Here is a 19,465-nt window from a genome sequence, read left to right as displayed (position 1 = left end):
ATTCCCTCTAATTCCTTAACTTTTCCAAATTCTTTAAATTCTATTTCTAATTGAATACACCTGAAATGTTATAAACTTCTTTAAAATTCTAATTGAATACACCAGAATTTCTAAGGATTTTAATAAACTATCTTAAAATCTTGATTGAATACACATTGAATTTCAGATAATCACTTAAAATCCTGATTGAATACCCCTAGATTCATTAAAAGAGTTAAAATCCCTCAATTCGTATCTTCTTCTTCTTTTTTTTTTTTTCTTTTTTTTCACTCTTAATTAGATTATTGAAAAATGAAAAGTTATGACAAGAACTCGAGTGTAGGTGCAACATCATGAGAGTGAGGTTTCTTCTGCGCCGTTTGACTAATTAGAGAAGAGGATAAAGACCAATTTCCTTTTCAGATAGCAATGGTTGATTCTCATTGGTGCCACTCAGCATGGTCTTTGTTAATATGGCATCTCTGAATCGGAATACGATCCCAATTGATTGTTATATCCAGAGGAGAGGAGAGCTGGTTTGCATTTGCTGGTGCCATCATAATATTCTTAAGGTATAATTGTTGTCCAAAAGGAAAGCTTTTTGGTCAACCACTATACTAAATTACTAATCGCTATCCATCTTCATCTTTCAATCTTTCCCACTCCTCGTTCTTGTATGTTGCAAAGTGGCTCGTTTAGTGTTACTTTCGCTCTTCAATCGACTAATTTTCATCTTTCTTGACCTTTTCATATGCAATGATCTATTTGTTTAGATCGCATTCGGAAAACGACTTTCCAAACCTCTCACATATGTCGCAAAGGAGATGTACTTGCGAACAATTTTGCTAATATGGGTTTGTAGAACCCCGACTACCAAGACTGAAACTTTCTAGTTCATTTTGAAAATCACTTCAACCCTTGAAAAATAAAATGTGATTGACCCTTTCATTTTTTGGGAATAATTAGCATAGATATAAATATACATCCTTTTGGCTTTTGGGACCGGCTTGGCAATGGTGATTATGTATTCAATTCAAAAATCAACATGGTTTTCACAGCACTAGATCATTTGATGGAACGTGGATGGTCTCACAGCTCGTGGTGATGGGGCTGATGAATGTGACATTTTCTGAAACGGGGCCGGGAAATGGCAATAATTATTGTTGCTATACACTAATGACTAGATATAGTAAATAAAATATAGTAATTCATCATAAGGGTCCAATAGTTACTACACTATGTACAACTCACTTGTGTTCATGAAATTTTGGCTGAACGTTGCAGACAAAGTTCCAATTCCACATAAACTAATCAGGCAAACTATTGGAGTAATAAATTTTAGGTGCTCTCTTAATTAGAGTTCGGAATCTAGGTTTCTTCCTACTCGTGTTTATAATGAAATTTATAAAGTCTAAGTAGTGAAAGAGGGTGACGTAACGTATAAGTTAAAATATCTTAATCAATTCGAATAGGTTAAGGATTCATGAGTTACAACTTAGAAGAATGTTATTTTTTTATTTTTTATTTTTTTTAAACACGAGACTAACTAGTGGTTTCGCCATCACAATCCACTGTTCCGGAGGCGGAGAAGGCTCACAGAACTTAATGTTGAATGTTACTTACTAGCAGAGTAGTGCATACTATGCATCTGTTTATGTTACTTTTCCAATTCACCGGAAAGCCACTCTGCACTTTAGAATTTTCATCATAAGAATAGCTTGGTGGTAATCATTCCCAACTAGATAGTGTAATAATCAACTTGTACATGCTGAAATATGGCATGTTTCTATTGGCAATTGCATCAAATGTTGTGGAAAGGAACTTTTTATGGCTAAGGTGCATTTGGATCCCACATAAAAAACATGTTAATCTATCTCAAGTGAAATTAATTGTTTTCTGTTTAATATTAATGCCTTCTAGAAATTACATGTGGATCATGCTATATTGCAAGGCTTTCCGTTTAGTGCCTTTTACACATTACATTGGTTGATGATTGATTAGTTAAAAGTGAAACACATTTTTACTAGTGTCCCATTCTAATTAGGTCCTACCAATTATGCATTATAATATGGTCGATTTTTGGTTGATTAGAGTAGATCCATCAAGCTAAAAGAGAGATATAACAATAGAGAATAGAAGATGATGTTGCATCATGTAAGCTAAAACAATTCTAGAAAGAGGTATTAGCGGAATAAAAGAAGAAAAAAAAACAATATGTTGTCCACATACCTTTTTGCAATTATAAAATTAAAGTTTAGGGAAAATTTGCCAATTATCAAAGTTTAGGGAGGTAATTGGTTAGAATTAAATTTTAGTAAGAAATTGACCAATTATAAAAGTTCACGAAGTAATTGGCTAAAATTAAAATTCATAGGGAAATTGACAACTCCTTACAAGTTTGATGGAGAAATCGACAACCTCTCTAGAAAAGGAAAAAAAGAGAATATAAGTTTGGATACAATTCATACATATAATGAGAAAAATTTACAATATTTCAAAAAAAAAATGAATATTACGCCGCTTAGAGTTTTTAGATTCAACTAATGAATGTAAACAAATAAATAAAAAATTATAGAGATAAATATATTTGCTAAGTACCATCTAAAAATGGTCCACATCATGAAAAAGCCAGATCAAAATTTTTATTTGATTAGTTCATCCAACTCCATTATTTGTCGATAAGAACTCCAATATTTAAATATCAATGAATTGTAGTGCAATGTTGAAAATATAAGCTGGAGTTTCTCGTGCCTAAAATTGGAAGTGTGTGGCAATACATATATAGGAGGGCATATGCATGTGAAGCTAAAAATATAAAAGAGAGGCCAAAAGCCAATGAGGAACAAAGCATGGCCAACAGGTAACACGTTACACAGCGCATGCTGGACGGTCGACAACCCTTGGACCCACCATACCCACACCCAATATACGAGATAAGATCCTCGCTGGAGATGCACTTTCATCGTACATCATGAGGTCAAAAATCATTTTAAATTAAATTATTTAAAATTAAATATAAATAGTACCTGACGAAAACTGACCGAATGATGTATGATAAACGGACATGATTAAAGGATTCACGGGATCCTCACAAAGAGAATTCGACGAGAATATCTCCTAGGATACCACCATTCTTAATCTAATTAAGCTTCGACAAAATAATAAGAGTTAATAATATAATCACAATAATAATCTAATTAAGCTACTTGTTTGTAAGGAACGCATGTGAGGAACTGCAAGTTAATTAGATGCGTGACCTATCATATGATCATATGCTTCGAAAGTGGTACATATACAAGCATGCAATGTAGCTGGTCTATTTCATGCATGGATTTACTCAACACTCAACAAGCATGGAGTGTGGGCATTCTTTTGGTTTGAATGTTTTTGTTAGTCTGCATTATTTATCACATTTCATAATAGTAGCTTAATGCTAAGTAAGTCAAATTTTTAAATTACATTTACAAATTATATGATGTGTTATTAATAATAAATAAATACGTTAATTAATAAATAATAATTAAGTAATAATTAAATCACCAACAACTACGTTATAGGTTTACAAAATATGGTTTAAATAGATAGCCTCACTGCCACTTTAGGACTAAGATCTAATTGTATTTCTCTTCACTTATTGTTAATGCAGCTTTCACAATTGATTTGTTAATGCAGCTTTCGTTTTGGTGACTCTAACGCTGCAGCTTGCACTAGACCAGACATATATATTATTGTTCTTATTAGTGGGTGTAAATGATTTGTATATTAACCATTTGTAATCTGGTTGATATACAGTATAAGGTGGGGGGAAATGCTACGGGTATTCTATGGTTTTTCATGAATTTCTGTCACCTTATATTTTTGACATAATATTTATGATATTGACATGAAAATTGATGTTAAATTATGAGATGACAGAAAGTCAATAAAAAGTCCCACTTTTGAGAGAGTGCCTTAGCATTTCCCATCATTAAGATGGAATCTTAATCAATTTTCTTGACATTATTATTATTTGTTAACAAAAGAAATAGATTGAATAAACTTCAACATTAGATCAAAGCATTTTTACTGTAAGCTGAAATGTTTTTCCATAATTTACAGTGGTCTTGTTCAAAATCAAAGATGAAAAATAAATTAGGAAATGATTTTCATACACTCATTTTATCTCCTCCATATTCTTGTTAATTTCTGTCTCCTTGATTCTCTTTTAAGTTATTCAATTCAAAGGTGAAAACCGAACATGGTGTGTAGGGTGAGAAAATGGGGTGTGCAAATCATTTTTCTAATTTTTTTTCTTTAATATAACGATATATTTAGAGTAAGTGGATAAGAAAATAAATTAATATCGAATTCATCATTGACAAGATATGATCATAAAATTTCACTTATAAATAAAGAGGAATACCACTATGTTGTAGTACTAAATGACATAATTTTTCTAAATTAATTTATAGTATTCGTAGAGATGATGGTGTTCACTATCTATCAAGACCATTAATTGGTATTGTTTAACTTTTTCCTTTTGGGTTTAACCTCAATCAATTGAGTTGTTGATCAATTAAAAGCATTCTTTTATAATTGTGATGTGGGAAGGAATCGTAAGATATATAGGATATATATAGGGGAAATTATTGTGTAGTATTGGAATATTGTTATTGCACATAGATTAGAATCATAAATCTGTCTTCTCTCTATATAATAACAGGTGATAAGCTAATTTTACTATGTAAATGCGTTTCAGCACCATATAATAATTTTTCATGAGATGTACACATAGTTACATATATAAAACCTTGTGAGTGTGAATGTGTGTTAAGGGTGTGGAAGAGAGAGAGAGAGAGAGAGAGAGAGAGAGAGAGAGAGAGAGAGAAACAAATACCCTCGTAAGCATATTTTTACAAAAATATGTCTTAGGATCGACATTCATCAACCCTTATACATTTTATAATACCTACGTACGTACCAATAAAATTACCTTCTCCCATGTGTTATCCCTCTTGCTTCATTATTTTTCAAATATGCATATGTGTGTTAGGGGTGTGGAAGAGAGAGAGAGAGAGAGAGAGAGAGAGAGAGAGAGAGAGAGAGGGAAAGAAATACACTCATAAGCATATTTTTATAAAAATATATGTCTTAGGATCGGCATTCATCAACCCTTATACCATTTATAATACCTACGTACGTAGCAATAAAATTACGTTCTCCCATGTGTTATCCCTCTTGCTTCATTATTTTTCAAATATGCATATCCCAATATCACAGTCAGGAGTCGAATTTAGGAACCCATTTAACTTGTTTCCCAGTTGATCATCTTCATCCCTAGCACTACTACTCTGCAACAACAACAATGCCATATCTGATTCATCATTTGCACCAAAGCTTGCTTCTCCATCACCTTCATATCTCTCCTCTTGACTCAACTGTGAAGCCACAAACTTGTCCAGAGCCCTCCAGTCAGTAACCTTCTTGGCATCGTTGCACCCTCGAATACTTTGCTGGTCTTCTATTTCGATGTTATTCTCCGATATAAGAGACGTTGAGCTCGGCCGCTTTATTAAGGGAAGAGACGGGCTCTCAAGCTGAGGAAGCTGGACAAACGGATCAGAGTGCAGGAAGTTCAAACTGTCAGCTTCTGTCTCTTGCTTGCACATGAAATTCTGGCTTAAAAAGCTCTGGGGCTGCCTCGAGATCATATAATTGGTTGGATCAGCGACGGAAGTGAGACCGTTAAGTTCTTCATAGAAGTAGCTTGAGTCCCACCCTTCGATGCTTTTGTTTTGACTACTGGTTCTCTTCTTGAATGCTCTGCACACGACCCATCCTTCTTCCTGCAAAAACTTAACCAAGGTACTTATTTGTAAGTGGAAGGAGACAGAAATAATTAATTAATGTATTTCGATTATTTTAATTCTTAATCATTTTGTTGGTGGAAACTGGAAAGAGGTTGAGAGGGTCAATGTTCCTTTAGGAGAAAAGTGAAAATTTTCCCTTTCTACCTTTAATATACATGCATTTTCTTTAATTAGCTTTTGGAGTTTTCTTTCTGTTTGGTAGAGAGAGGTAGTAAGTTGATGTCAATCTAAAGGTAATGGCCATGCAATGGAACTTTGCTTTTTGACGAACTGAAATCCACAGTTAGAAGATGAATTGGCAGAAAGCAAATTAATATATACGCGCTTTTGAAGGCTTTAACTGTTGACTTTGATGTGGCGTTGGTGGAAGTGAATGTGCATACATTAGTGTCTACGAGTTACGCATGCAAATTAAGTGAGATTGTTCTACTATTCCATTTAGAAAAACTGTTAGTTTCTGCTTTTTTTTAGATTTGCATTATATAGTCAATTGTGATGGATGTGAGACTCATACAAAAATCTACACTTCCAAATTATTATTGCACTTGTTTCTCCTTAAACTTCTGTACAAAAGAGCATTTATCTTAATATTGAAGGTCAACAATTCAAGCCACTGAGTAAAGTGATGAGTAGAAGTAGGCTAGATATTTTGAATTTTCAGAACTCAAAAAACCAAAAACAAAAACAAAAAGGTCAACAGTTTGAACATCAATCCTTCCTCCATTGACCTTTGTAACACAAAAGGGGAATAAAAATAAATTTGTAAAATAATTTATAGGTGTACGTTTGCTGTAAAAACGTTAATTAGGTCTCATATCAAGAAGTCATGGGAGGCTCCTATTATATCTTCCACGATCGAGCATGGAGAGAGAAAGTGTTGTTATTGACACTTTTGTCTATTAAGTGATGGTAACAGATAATCAACCAACGTATTAGCTAGGTCAATAAGTGACCTTGAATACAGCTTCAAGGTTTAGGTTTTACTCTACGTGTGTGTGTGTGTGTGTGTTTGTGTGTGTGTAGAGAGGGATGATGATGATGATGATGATGATGATGATGATGATGAGTTTCGATCACTTGCCTGCGGAGGTCCATTTTCGTCAGATTCGAGTCTGTATTCGTGCATGATCCAATCGCTCTTCTGTCCATTTGGAGCCCTTCCTTTGTAGAAGACAAGGGTTTTCCTCATCCCGATCAGTTTTGCCTTATCGTATACTGATTTGTCTCGACCCGTTGCTTTCCAAAACCCAGCCATGGTTGCTCTGTTGGTCCTTGTCCCAGTTGGATACTTCTTGTCTTTGTGGCTGAAGAAGTACCACTCGTTCTGCTCTTCATATCCGATTCGACATCTCTCTGTCCATTAATGCCAATAAGACCATCAAGATCCATGTTATGTAAAATAAATGTTGATTAATTAGAAATGTAATGCATCAAGTATTGTGGATTAGTATGTATTCGGAACCAACCATCAATCCCCAAAATAGCACACAAGGTTAGAGCTAGTATAAGGTTATATATACATATAAAAAAAATTAAGAAACATCCACTTGATGAGAACCAAAAACCCTAATTATCATGATCCGGAAAATGATCAAGGTATGAAACCCTAACAGTACATGTACTATTAGAGTACGCGTGTAGTACCTTGAAGATCCCATGGTTCGATTCTGTAGAGATCAATGTCTCTGATGACATCAAGATCGATCTTCTGGGAGGCAACTTTCTTTCTAAGATAGTACCCGACGAGCTCTTCATCGGTCGGATGAAAGCGGAAACCGGGTGGGACAGTAGACTCGATTGACTCCATCATAGCGCAGCTGGTAGTTTGTAATGTTTACTACTGCATCAAATTCGTCACCACTGCCATTAGTAACCACCACCACACCAACTTAACCAATAGGCACTTATAAGTAGAGCTAACTAGCTAGAGAAAATGAAAACTGGGAAGAAAACGTAAAAAAAGCGCCAACACATAGCGTTAATTTGTTAAAAGGTAGGAAAGGAAGATAAAAATTGTAAATAAGAGGAATAATGTGGATTCTATGAATAAAAAGTGTTATCAGAGACAATCATCAGCTCATTTGGTGGTCAGCAAACCCCACCATTTCTGGTTTGATCAGGGAATTATAATTATAAGCGCGTGTTACAAACAAATTATTAAAAAAAACCTTAATTAGTTAATTAATTACCACAGAAACTGATGATCAGAGATTCAGAGACGATAAATTAATTTATTATTTTCCCTAGGTAAAAAGGAATCATGGAAAAGGAAATCATGAGAGTTTGGTTTTGATTAGAAAAACCAAGAGGAAGTTGGAGCTTGTTAATTTTTGTGCAGAGCGGAAAGGGGGCCTCTCAAGAAACGGACAAGTAGAGGTTTGTGCTAATGATGTTGTCTTGTGTTGGTGAATGGTAGAAATGATGCATCAGAACGGGGTTTTGTAGTATAATAACACTATTAATTTAATAATCAACTTTTGTAGACCCAAAAATATATAAACATACCCTATGTATCAAAACAAAAAATAGTTTTTATTTTTTATTTTTTTATTTTTTTTGTAAGTTGAGGTGTCTCTAAAGGTAAGGAAAGAAATTAACAAAAATTTAACTATGCTATAGTGTATGATATGCACCGAATAAATGAAACTTTACCTATGCAACCAAAGATTCAATGTTAAAACTCTATAATCACGGATATTAGCATATTGTATATATCGATGCATACTAAAAAATCTCAAAAATTAAGATAACATTCGAATTTGGGAATTGCAAAAAGGGAAAGGGAGGATGACGTGATCCCAGTTAAGCATGCGTTTCTCGAAAGGGAAAATGGTTTGGAAGCCAAAAGATGGAGGACGATCAAGCCTGCTAAGAGAGAAAAGGATAAGAAAAAGAAAAAGAGAGAGACCACTCTCTGGTCTGAGTCTCTGAGTCTGAGACTGAGAGAGAGAGCTCATACTACAGAAACGGGGGAGTCTGACCCTCTTGTCTGTTTGTCGAGAATTTCCCTGGCAAATATCTGACCCCTTTGTCTTTGATAGACTAGTACTCAGCAAAAATGCTGCTGATCCATACCAGAGATACAAAAGAAGAACAAATTAATTAAGACCATGCATGCATTTAAACAATCATTAGTGTTCTCTAGCTAATTAAACTTCATCAAGATGAGCTTACTCCATGTGTTTAATTAGTTAATCCTGACCTTAAACTCCAGGTCCGTATCTTCCTCTTCTTTTCCTCTCTTGCTTAGACTCTACAAGTTCTTACCAAATAGATAGATCATGAGTAAAATGCCACTTGATGGGGGCCTCTTTTAGGGACAAAGCTAGTGCTTCAAATAGCTAGGTCAAGAAATCAATAGATCAGAATCATTTAATTTTTCATGATGAGAAATGATTCAGTTTTTCTCATCGGGTATGTGTAGAGACTAAGTCTTGACCTAATAACCAGCGTAATAGGTGTCGGGCGGAGGACTTGTTGCTCGAGTGGTGGAGATCGTATTTATCCCTAAATCCGAGATAAGAGATTCTTGAGATCGAATCCCTCTTCCTCTTTGGCCTCTGGAGTTCTTAACAAAAAAGAAAGGAAGAAGAGAATGAAAGATAAGTTTGTGAAACGATCAAGAAAAAACCCTAGCTATACATATAGCTGCTGGGGAATGGATCTTATATACATATATTTTTGTTTAGAAATTGGGATCAATGCATTTGAATAGATTGATGGATGAGAGGGAGAGAGAGGCCTTCTGCTGATCAGCTCCACCGTCTTAATTACCAAGAACAAACAGAGAAGAAGATCATATATATTCCTAAAAGTTTATTTAACTTGTTGAGAATGACTAATGAGACGCTGGCTATACGCTTTTTTGTATATGTTTAAGGAATTTTCCATGCAAACACAGACTAATTTAATTAAATAATCAATTAAACTTACCTGATCAACTTTTGGTGTTGGTGTAATTACTCGTTAAAAGACAGAAAGCAATGAAGAAGAAGAAGACAAATTCAAGTAGAAGTAGTAGAACTCCGTTGAACAACAGCAGAAAATAAATAAAATTTGAGAGAGAGAGAGAGAGAGAGAGAGAGAGAGAGAGAGAGAGAGATAGTGTTTTAAGAGAGAAATTCCGTTAGGAGGGGAGAGATGGAGACAATATAAAAGGGAAGGGGAAGGACCGCTCGATTGCGCATGGGTTGATGGTTGTCCCCAGTACCTGATGTCAGTCGCCCTAGCTTCCTACAGAAACTGCCTTTTTCTTCTTTACTTTCTTTCCGTCCGTATTCTCCTCTCACCATATTTAATTAAATGACAAGCTAGCTTAGTTTCATTCCAAAGTTTGAAAAGGCAACTTTCCTTTGTTGAATTCTTAAACACTAGCCTTCATGCACGCGCTTACGTGCGTGTAGAAAATATTTTTTGAATCACGGCATGCTACTCGCGACTTATATGTTTTAAATGTATTTATATGCGTAAATTGACAAAAGGAAAGTCAAATATTTAAAGTAAATGAATAGTTTTAGATCATACTAGAAGAAATCCCTTATATACGAATTAAAGCAGTTGAATTCACATAATAAAATTGGTCTCTATAGAATTTACATTAAGAATAGAGAAAATAATATTTAATAAACAATTGATTGAATCATATTATTGCTAGTCTATTGTGAGGCTAGGCCCACCCCCTCCCTTAGTGTAGATAATATTGTTTATTTAAAAAAAAATCATTTGACAATTAATTTAATCACATTATTATCCGTGTGCGAAAAACCTTTTTTTTATAACTGGCATTAGACGCATCTTAAGATGTTTTAAACGTGTTTAAAAATAGAGAAAATAATATTTAATAAATAACTGATTGAATCACATTATTGCTAGCCGATTGTGAGGCTAAGCCCACCCCCTTACCCTTAGTGTAGATAATATCGTTTGTAAAAAAAAAAGAAAAACAATCATTTAATAACTTATTTAATCACATTGTTATCCGCATGCAAAATTTTTTTTTATAACCGGCATGACACACCTCTTAAGATGTTTTGAACGTGTTTAAAAATAAAGAAATTGAATCACATTATTAATAGCTTATTGTGAGATACTAATTAAAAAACAAAGCACTAAAATGTAAATTATTAAAGAAATACTATTAAAATGATGAAAATGCTCCTACCTTATTTGATGTATTATTTTGAAATGCCTTTGAAGTTTTTTGTTTTGGGGGCATTTTTGTCCAAATATTTTGTTTGAAGCATGGTGACACCAAATCGCTATTCACCTTTTTCATTCTCTTTATATATAATAGATTTTTCTTGAACAGTTAGAAAAAGATTACAAAAAGATTAACAAGAAACGTCAACTTTTTTGGTATTAGAACAAGTTGTTTCCCGTGTGAAGTCTGACAGCCACATGCGTTCCACATTACTCCATTTGTAATATCCACTTATTTTGCTTGAAAATTGTCACATATAATGGAGCGTGTTAAAAATAAATCTCACATTATGAGACAAGGGACCTTGCATGGACTAATTCCCAATACAAATCATAATGTTCCTTAACTATGACTTTAGAAAATTGCTAAACTAGTTACAAGACTGGTTGTAATAGTGTGCCATTCCAATATTTATAGCAAATAAGTGGCTGAACTTTTTGATATTTATAGATAGAAACTTATCAATTTTTTCTTTTCTTTCTAAATTTCTTTTATAATCCCTTTTAGTTTGGAACTATATGTTCACTTAATCAAGGTTATTTTTTTCTAAAGTATCATTTTTTATCTCATTTTAGTTCTTTTTTTTTTTGTTCAAGCGATAGTGAAATATTCATTTGATGCTATCACTGATTGGAGTAATCGATGTAGAAATTTCATGGTAAAAGCGGAGATCAATTCCTGCTTTTGAGTCCAATTTAGTGATGTGAGTCGAAGAAAATTGTACTTATTAAACTTTAAAATATATATTTCTCCAATATATTTGTTACGCGACGAAACTATTTCACATTTTTTTTTATTTTTTTAACAAAACATATTTTTTTAATTAAAATATTAAATAAATCAAAACATTTCAATCGTCAAAATTGAAACTACAAACCCTTTTTAAGTGTAAGGTCCTCGTAATTAACTACATGATATATACATGGTAGCTTGACCTCTTTTGTTTTGTTATATTGCATTTTTTCAGGCTTGGTTACTCAATAATTGTTCTTGTCGGCTCAGTCTGTAGATGAGCACTATGGATTTAGCTATAGCTAATTACAAATAAAACTCACTACTAATCACTCGTGAGGGTGCAATAATCATACTGTTAATTAATCTGGGTGCGAAGAATCGATCATGATCGGGGTGAGTTGTTGTGCTGTTGTTACTGTCCCGTTTTGTCGTGACTACTATCTTCCTCCTCATCTCATGGACCCCCCACGTACTCTGAAAGCTTCATGTTATCCTTCCATTGCTCTTCTTTTCTTCTTCTTCAACTTGTCGTAAAATATCTTACTTAATTTCGTTGTCAAAGTTCAAACATTCTGACTGACACGCTTGCCACGTTGGCTCTATTTTACAACCTCGCGCCATGTCTTGCCGCCAAATGAACGAGACGTTTCGGCTCGGCTCCCATGACTTCGTAATCATATAGAGAAGCTGCATGCAAATTCACCAAAAACTCCTCAAGGCTCGAGTGTGAGTAATATTGGAAAGACGGTACTAGCATTCATTCTATTTATGTGCCGCACCTTATTAATTCAATTCTTGCTATTGACGCAATTTACAAATTTTATAATAAGAAAAATTCGGTTTCTTAATTATTATTTAAAGATTATTTGTAAAAAAGTTTCTTTGAATTAGAGATTGTTTAGACATATATATATATATATATATATATATAGATGATTAAATGGTCTCCGATATAAAATATAATTTATAGAGATGATCTTTAAAAGAGAATTAAGGAAATGAATAGTTTTGATTATGAACTACTTTATATGACAAAAATACATTAATCGCATGAGTGGACAAAGTGGTGCACTCCTGAGATCATGAATCGAGCCACCCTTGGCTCAAAGGGGGCGGATGCCCTCACTCATTTTTTTGGGTGGAAAAAATGCACATAATGCATATTGCAATCTCACGTGATAGAGTTGTTTGGGCTATGAAATTTTTGATAAATCGATTAAGAAATTGATTGGAGGATCAATGGATGAGTAATAACAGGTTATTTTTATAGAGATATTTGATGGTATTGGTAATTAAGAAAGTGTGTCAAGTGATATTGTAATATATTGTATAAAAAACCTTATTAGTTAGTATTATGTTTAGCAAATTCTTGAGCTTTTCAATTCGTGACTTTATTGTATGAGGATGCCCTCATCAATATAGATATCTAGCTTTGTCTTTGCATGAGATGGATGAAAGTATTTTCCATATTCGAAGGGCATTTTGGTCTTTAAATTGGTATTTCACTTCCATTTAGGGGTTGCAAATGATTTTATGTCTTTGTGGACAAGTATTTTGGAGAAGGAATTGAGTGGAAAAAGAAGAGAAAACGTATAGTGAGGAGAACAATCGAAGCAACCAAAGTGTGACACTGTCTGTGGACGGTGGATGAGTTTTAGGGTTTTTTTTTTGTTTGCACTACTTTACGTAGAAGATAAACAAAGCAAAGCAAACACACATAAATATATATTTCCTGAAGACTAAAGAGTAAAGACCAGCTGCTTTTGTTTACCCAAAAAAAATAAAAAAAAGGACCTTAGGTCCAACTGGGTCAAGTGAGTACCATTTTCGTGAAAAACGCAGATGTACTCGTAATTTTTGTAGATTCTTGATAGAATAATAATAGGGAGACTAAATTTAGAGGTTAAATTTGCAAAATATATTTAAGTAAACAACCAATCATCCTAACATTACCCTTCTTGATATATGTTCATAGTCTTTATTAATTAAAGCCTGTTAAAGTTAATAAATTAATTTTCTGGGTTGGTCAATTGTTCCGCGGGGGTGATTATTATCATGCGTGTTATATATATACGGTCCAATAAATTTGTATACGGGGCATCGATCCCATCTTGATCATCATAATCATCGTGTAGGTTAATTGTATGATTTGGTTAAGGCATTTGGAGACTAAAATGATATGGAATGACAAAGATGCTTACGAGTACGGCAACTATATATATAGTATGTATATAAGGGACATTCTACAGTGCTAATTAAAATAAAGTGTACGTGGTATCCTTTGTGAATAAAATTACATTATAATCTCAAAAGTTTACTTCTAAATGTTACATAGTAATGGTGAACTATAGAATTAATGATGCTATTTATTATACTTATCAGCGTTGATTGGTACAAATTGAAAAATATTATAGTATACAATTATCCGTGGACGCTGTAAAATTACATATTGTCGTTATATTCACCTTAATTTCACACTTAATGATATTATAATACTACATTAATATTTAATGTAAGAATTACAAGGATTGTAAAATTACACTATATGATAATAGTAAGATTAACACAAAATGACACAGTCTCGATTATAACAAGATTGATTTTATCGTTTGTGAATGTCATATTACATCATATATATGTATTCAAACAATTAACAGGAACGTAGAAAACCAATATTCCCCAAAACGGCAGTAGGGAGAACGAGTTAGGATTCTGGAGTACGCCATCTAAAGATTTAAGCGGTCCTTGCAGTACTGTAGTGCATGCATGTTTAGTCACAATAATTTTGATAGTGTGAGAGCGAGGTGTGGATTCTAGAAAATGATCGGTTCGGTGCGGTATGTCCCATGGACCAAACAAGTACGTACGTGGTTTCATCTCCTTGTTTGTTGATCGAAATGTTAATTACTAATTGCTATCATTAGTTCATAACTAACAACAACTCATCATCGATGGTGTTCTTTCAAAGATACTTTGATCTTAGAGAATTTTTTATGGTCTAATTTGGACTACTTTCTGCCAGAAACATCGATTTTTCTGAGAATTAAAGTCACAATCTTATCCCACTAAATCCTTTTAGTTATTTATAGGTTTTTGTTACCAATGAAACTGGTTTCTAGAATCATCCGTTATAATTATATACACATATATGTAGTGCATGTGTTGAAAAAGCAAAATTGATCCGATTTATTAGTTATATTATAATATATATATATATATATAGTGTTTTTTTCTTGACATGTTAAATAATCAAAATCGATTATGATTTCAGTATTTGATCATTGTATATGTTTAGGGAAACTTAATTCCAAAATATACTTGATCAATATGTGAAAAAGACTTCCGCTATTCAATGATTAATTTCAATACATCAATTTTGTGCATCTAAATAGCATTATTATTTCTATATAAATTTGAAATTGGAGCAACGTTATAGCGTGGAGCAACATTGCAGGCATATAACAGTTAAAAGGCCACACAGCGTGGTGTGTGTGTTGAAAACTTGATCACTTTTGATGCAAAATCATGAATAATTAACTAAATAGGAACAAAACATGTTGCACGTTTGATGAGACTAAGAACAGATGGAAATCATTTGTTCTTCTATTTCTGTAAGTTCGTACAAGGGAGAAAGGTGAGATAAGGCTACATGATTATTAGAGTATATATCATGTGTTGAAAGAGTAGAAATGAAAAAATATAAAGGAAAAAAGTTACTTTTTTTTTTTTTTTCAACTATTATTGTTTGCTGCAGGAAAAAGTGAATTCTGGATTTGGTGGCTGAGTTTATGATACTCAAATGCAATGAATTTGGCCAAGGAGAATAGTTGATCGGCTTTTTGCTCTTATAAACGGTTCACGCTTTATAGTATAGTGAAAATGTGAAAAAAATGTCCTACACCGGAAGTTATAAAAACGGTGCCTGTGATTATAAGAAGATTATTCACCTCATAGTAGCCGTGTTTTTACGGTGACTTCTTAACTTCTTTAAATTATACAGTATAGTAGAAGATGTGATCTGTCAGAGGGTAAATACGTAAATGTGAAAGAAAGGAAGTGGCAATTAGGGAAACTAAAAATCCGAAGGGCAATCTTATACCTATTATATCAGCTCTAAATCAGTTGAAGGCTCAGAGCTGTGGCTCATTGAAGAAAATGAAGTGGAGGGTGGTGAATTGTGATATGGACGTGCAGTCCACGCAGGACGGTGATGGTCGGCCGTGGCCTCCAATCATGCGGCGGACCGCATCATTGAACACCCTGTGGTCCCCGGCATAACGTGGCTTTTCCGTCCCTAAATAACCCTTCCTCTCCATAGGTTCTTACTAGCTAGATGGGTCGGCGAGCGAACTTAAGAATCTCTCTCCCCATCTAGTGGTTGTATGATCAAACTGCTTGATAGTCGTTTACGCGTGTATATTTGATAACTATTGATAGTCATTTATATGATTTGAGATATTGTCACGGTTGCATGGTTACCAAAAATAAGTGTATTTAATACATCTAGTTTACGAGGTATTGAATGCAATGGTAGCGCTATTACGACATTATCCAAAGTCAATAGCTACTGTCATGTTGAAAGGTTAAACACATAATTGTATGTAACTTTTGAACGCCAACAAATATTACATCATGGTAGAAGTAAATTTCTCTTGTAGTTTATACGTGGTCTTACTTTCTATCATAAGGTGTTTTTCACACACTTTTTTAGCTTCTCATTCACTCCTCTTGATTTCTAGCCGTCGGATTCAATACATAAACGAATACAACGGTCAAGATAAAACAAGGTGTGTGAAAGGCTAAAAAAGATATGTGTTTATTGTTTCCCCTTCTATTTTACTATCATGAAATTTCCAATTATCAGCTTTTAGTACCCAAAGTGTTTTTGTGTCACTTTCTTACTCAAATATTTTATTTTTTTAGTACTTTCATACATCCGTTAGGCTATTGACCCTTTGCTAAGTCTTCCGTTTACCTAAGACATGACAAGCCTTTGAGCTGCCCATAAGTTTATTTTTGGTGAGGCAACTTAAAGAAAAAAATTTGGAAGACAGAAGGCCTAAGTAAAAATTTTAGGAGACCAAAGGCTTGCCACGTCATCAGTTAATAAAGAATTTAACGAATAGACTTAATAGATTTATGAAAGTGGTAAATAAATAAAAAAATCTACGTTTGGGGCACAAAAGAGACGCAAAAAACCTTTTACTAAATGCTGAATTAGAAAGTTCAAGATAGTAATATGAAAATTATTCTACTTTCCAACAAAGAGTTAGGCCATTAGGCTCATTCGAACTATAAAAGTATGTTGATGAGTTAAACTTGATTTAACCAAAAGTTGCAAACACAAAAATGAAAAAGCTAGCCGTCTTGCATCAAAACCAGAAAAAAAATAAAAAATAAAAAAAAAAAAAGGAAAAAAAAAAAAGCTAGCTGTGTCGAAAATGTGACCGTTAGGGTTAGCGTAACCAGCAAAAGGAGATTCTTGGGGGTCCAATTAGGATCTTATAGACCTTTTTGACATCGACCACCCTCCAAACTCTCTCTCTCAAATCTCAATCTCAGAATTACACCTTACCCTCTACGAATTATGTTTTGAAATCATGTCTTCTTTCTAATATATGGTTTTCATGGCGGTTGGTGAAGAGAAATATCCATGAGTTTTGTCAATTAATAATTAGTTACTAATTACACATAACAAGTAGTAGGCACTTTACCATCACTCTCTCTTTATTTTGAGGTGTGAAATACAAGGTTCCTTCAGGGACATGGATGATCATTATTCCATTTGTTGTAGCAACTAACTCTAAGTTCTAATTAACATTTTATTAAAATATATATATATATATATATATATATATATATATTACGTCTAGGCTCTAAGACCATAGAGGCTATGATTACAACAAACAATTCTTAGATCCTAATTGATGGAATTTGTTTGTACCTTTTCTAGAATATTTGTGAGTGGAAAAGGTTGAATTAAAACGTGTATTTTGTCATTTATATGAGGTGATGATTGATAATAACGCAAATTAGAGTGGATGTATCCTGTGGCTAATTTATATAAGCATATATATATGATCATATTTGAAAGAAAAAAAAAACGAAGTTAGGGACATGACACAGAGATTGTATCATGGATCAATGTTTTCTAAAATGGTAGTGAACTGGAAATATTGTAGTTATGCAGGTTTTGTTATTGGAATCATTGTCATAGAAAGATAGACAAGAGTGTTGGAGACTGAACCCAAACCACTCATGGTGTGTGTGTCAATGAAGTAACAATGAAACAGACTGAAAAAAAGAAGGGGAAAAGAGCACAAAGCAATGGGAGTACAGACTTTCTATGATGTCTGAGCGATTGAATTGGTAAGATTAATTCATGAGAAATGGTATTGGCGCATGTGCTGCTAAGTGTTATATTTGAATAGGTTCACTCTAGACATCTTTTTTCTCTTTTTTTTCCCTTATTCAATAAATGTCGTACGTGAGATTTGAATTCTGAACCTGTTCGGTAACACTCAATATATAGTGGTTGCATGTGAGATTTGAACTTAGAACCTCTTTCAACTGGGTAAGAGTACGATGATATTGATAAATAGGTTATCATCTTGAACAGGAACTCTCTAGAGGTATGGAAATGAGAGCATATGGGCCATTGATTGAGAAAGGATTGGAATAGATGCCATGATGTGCAATGAGGTTAGCTGAGGGGTCCTCTGCAAGCAGCAGCAGCAGCACATATAGCTGTGTAAATGAGAGCTTTCTAAGGTTTCAGTGGAGAGTCCAAGTCGAATCGATGATGATGATGATGGCAGTGATGATAACGCGTCGTTAGAATAGACTTGTTAGATTGGTTGCTTGTATTGCACAGACATACCTCTTCTGGTTCTAGATACATTTTGCCCCTGATTAGACATGTTGATTTGTGCTTGTTTTTTTGTCAAAAAAGGTCTAATATATTCTTGCTCTCTAGCTCTTACCTCTTTTTCCTTTAGAAAACTTTTTCTAGTCACATGATTTTCTGCAAATAAATGCAAATAAGGTAACAATAACAAAAAGAAAATTTAATTTTCTGAAATCATGGCAAAGTTTAATTAGAGGGTTTTCAAATGCAATGGAAGGGGACTTATCACCAAAGGGTATGGAAAGGATCATAGAAATGATTACACTTCACGCACTGCTGTCAAAGAAATGTCACTCAGATTTCAAATCCCATTTATAGTTATTTTCTTTTCCCTTTTTCCGGTTATGTTTTTATTAGCTTAAATCCTTCATCTGATATGCAGGCCACACCTGCCCCATTAGGGTTTCTGAAACCCTAGACCTGTAAACATCTTCTGGAAGTAATAAAATGATCAGATAGTCAATAATCATAAGAAATTCATCATGCTGTTGGGAAAAACAGATAATAGTCAGCTTTCTTTCAGGGTTAGGAAATAATGTATTTTTCTACACCACAACAAGTTGTTTTAGGCAGAAATATGATGAAAGAGGAAGAGCTTTTTAATGTATAATCACAATGCATTCAATGTTAAGCATTGCACGGTTGTTTTAATCCATCAAACCAGTCATAATTATTTGACTTTAAACTGAGTCATTAAAGAAGCAAGAAGATGAAAATAAAAGGTAATGGTACTTATGTGCATGAACATGGTGGTGGTTTTAGTCATTCTTTCCGTAACAAACATGAAATAAAGCC

At 33.6% G+C, this 19,465-nt stretch overlaps 1 protein-coding gene across 4 annotated transcripts; it reads right to left on the bottom strand.

The window, feature by feature from the left end:
• Positions 1-5,065: 5,065 nt before the first annotated feature.
• LOC137748993 (NAC domain-containing protein 37) lies at positions 5,066-10,124 on the bottom strand. Of its 4 annotated transcripts, none has more exons than XM_088686922.1 (4): positions 10,039-10,124; positions 7,473-7,668; positions 6,906-7,181; positions 5,066-5,800 (listed from the first exon to the last, which is right to left on the bottom strand). In XM_088686922.1, the coding sequence occupies exons 2-4, from the start codon at positions 7,636-7,638 to the stop codon at positions 5,205-5,207; spliced, it is 1,038 nt and encodes a 345-aa protein (XP_088543048.1). In that variant the 5' UTR covers positions 7,639-7,668; positions 10,039-10,124; the 3' UTR covers positions 5,066-5,204. The 4 variants fall into 4 exon arrangements, with proteins under 4 accessions (XP_088543048.1, XP_068345275.1, XP_088543042.1 ...); XM_068489174.2 differs by lacking the exon at positions 10,039-10,124 and adding an exon at positions 9,762-9,948 and having other exon boundaries at positions 5,066-5,804; positions 6,910-7,181; XM_088686916.1 differs by lacking the exon at positions 10,039-10,124 and adding an exon at positions 9,762-9,941.
• Between the last annotated feature and the right edge of the window lie 9,341 nt (positions 10,125-19,465).

Source organism: Pyrus communis, chromosome 2 (assembly GCF_041283825.1).
Source record: "Pyrus communis isolate YQ-2024b chromosome 2, ASM4128382v1, whole genome shotgun sequence".
Lineage (NCBI taxonomy): Eukaryota > Viridiplantae > Streptophyta > Magnoliopsida > Rosales > Rosaceae > Pyrus > Pyrus communis.
This window is presented reverse-complemented; position numbering and strand designations above follow the sequence as displayed.

Bases quoted from the DNA above. Each gene is read 5' to 3' on its own strand.
- LOC137748993 (XM_088686922.1), bottom strand. From the start codon at position 7,638: ATGATGGAGTCAATCGAGTCTACTGTCCCACCCGGTTTCCGCTTTCAT. The intron at 7,182-7,472 runs GTACTACACGCG...ATTAATGGACAG, and splicing joins CGAACCATGGGATCTTCAAG to AGAGATGTCGAATCGGATAT. The intron at 5,801-6,905 runs GTGATCGAAACT...TTTTGCAGGAAG, and splicing joins AAATGGACCTCCGCAGGCAA to AAGGATGGGTCGTGTGCAGA.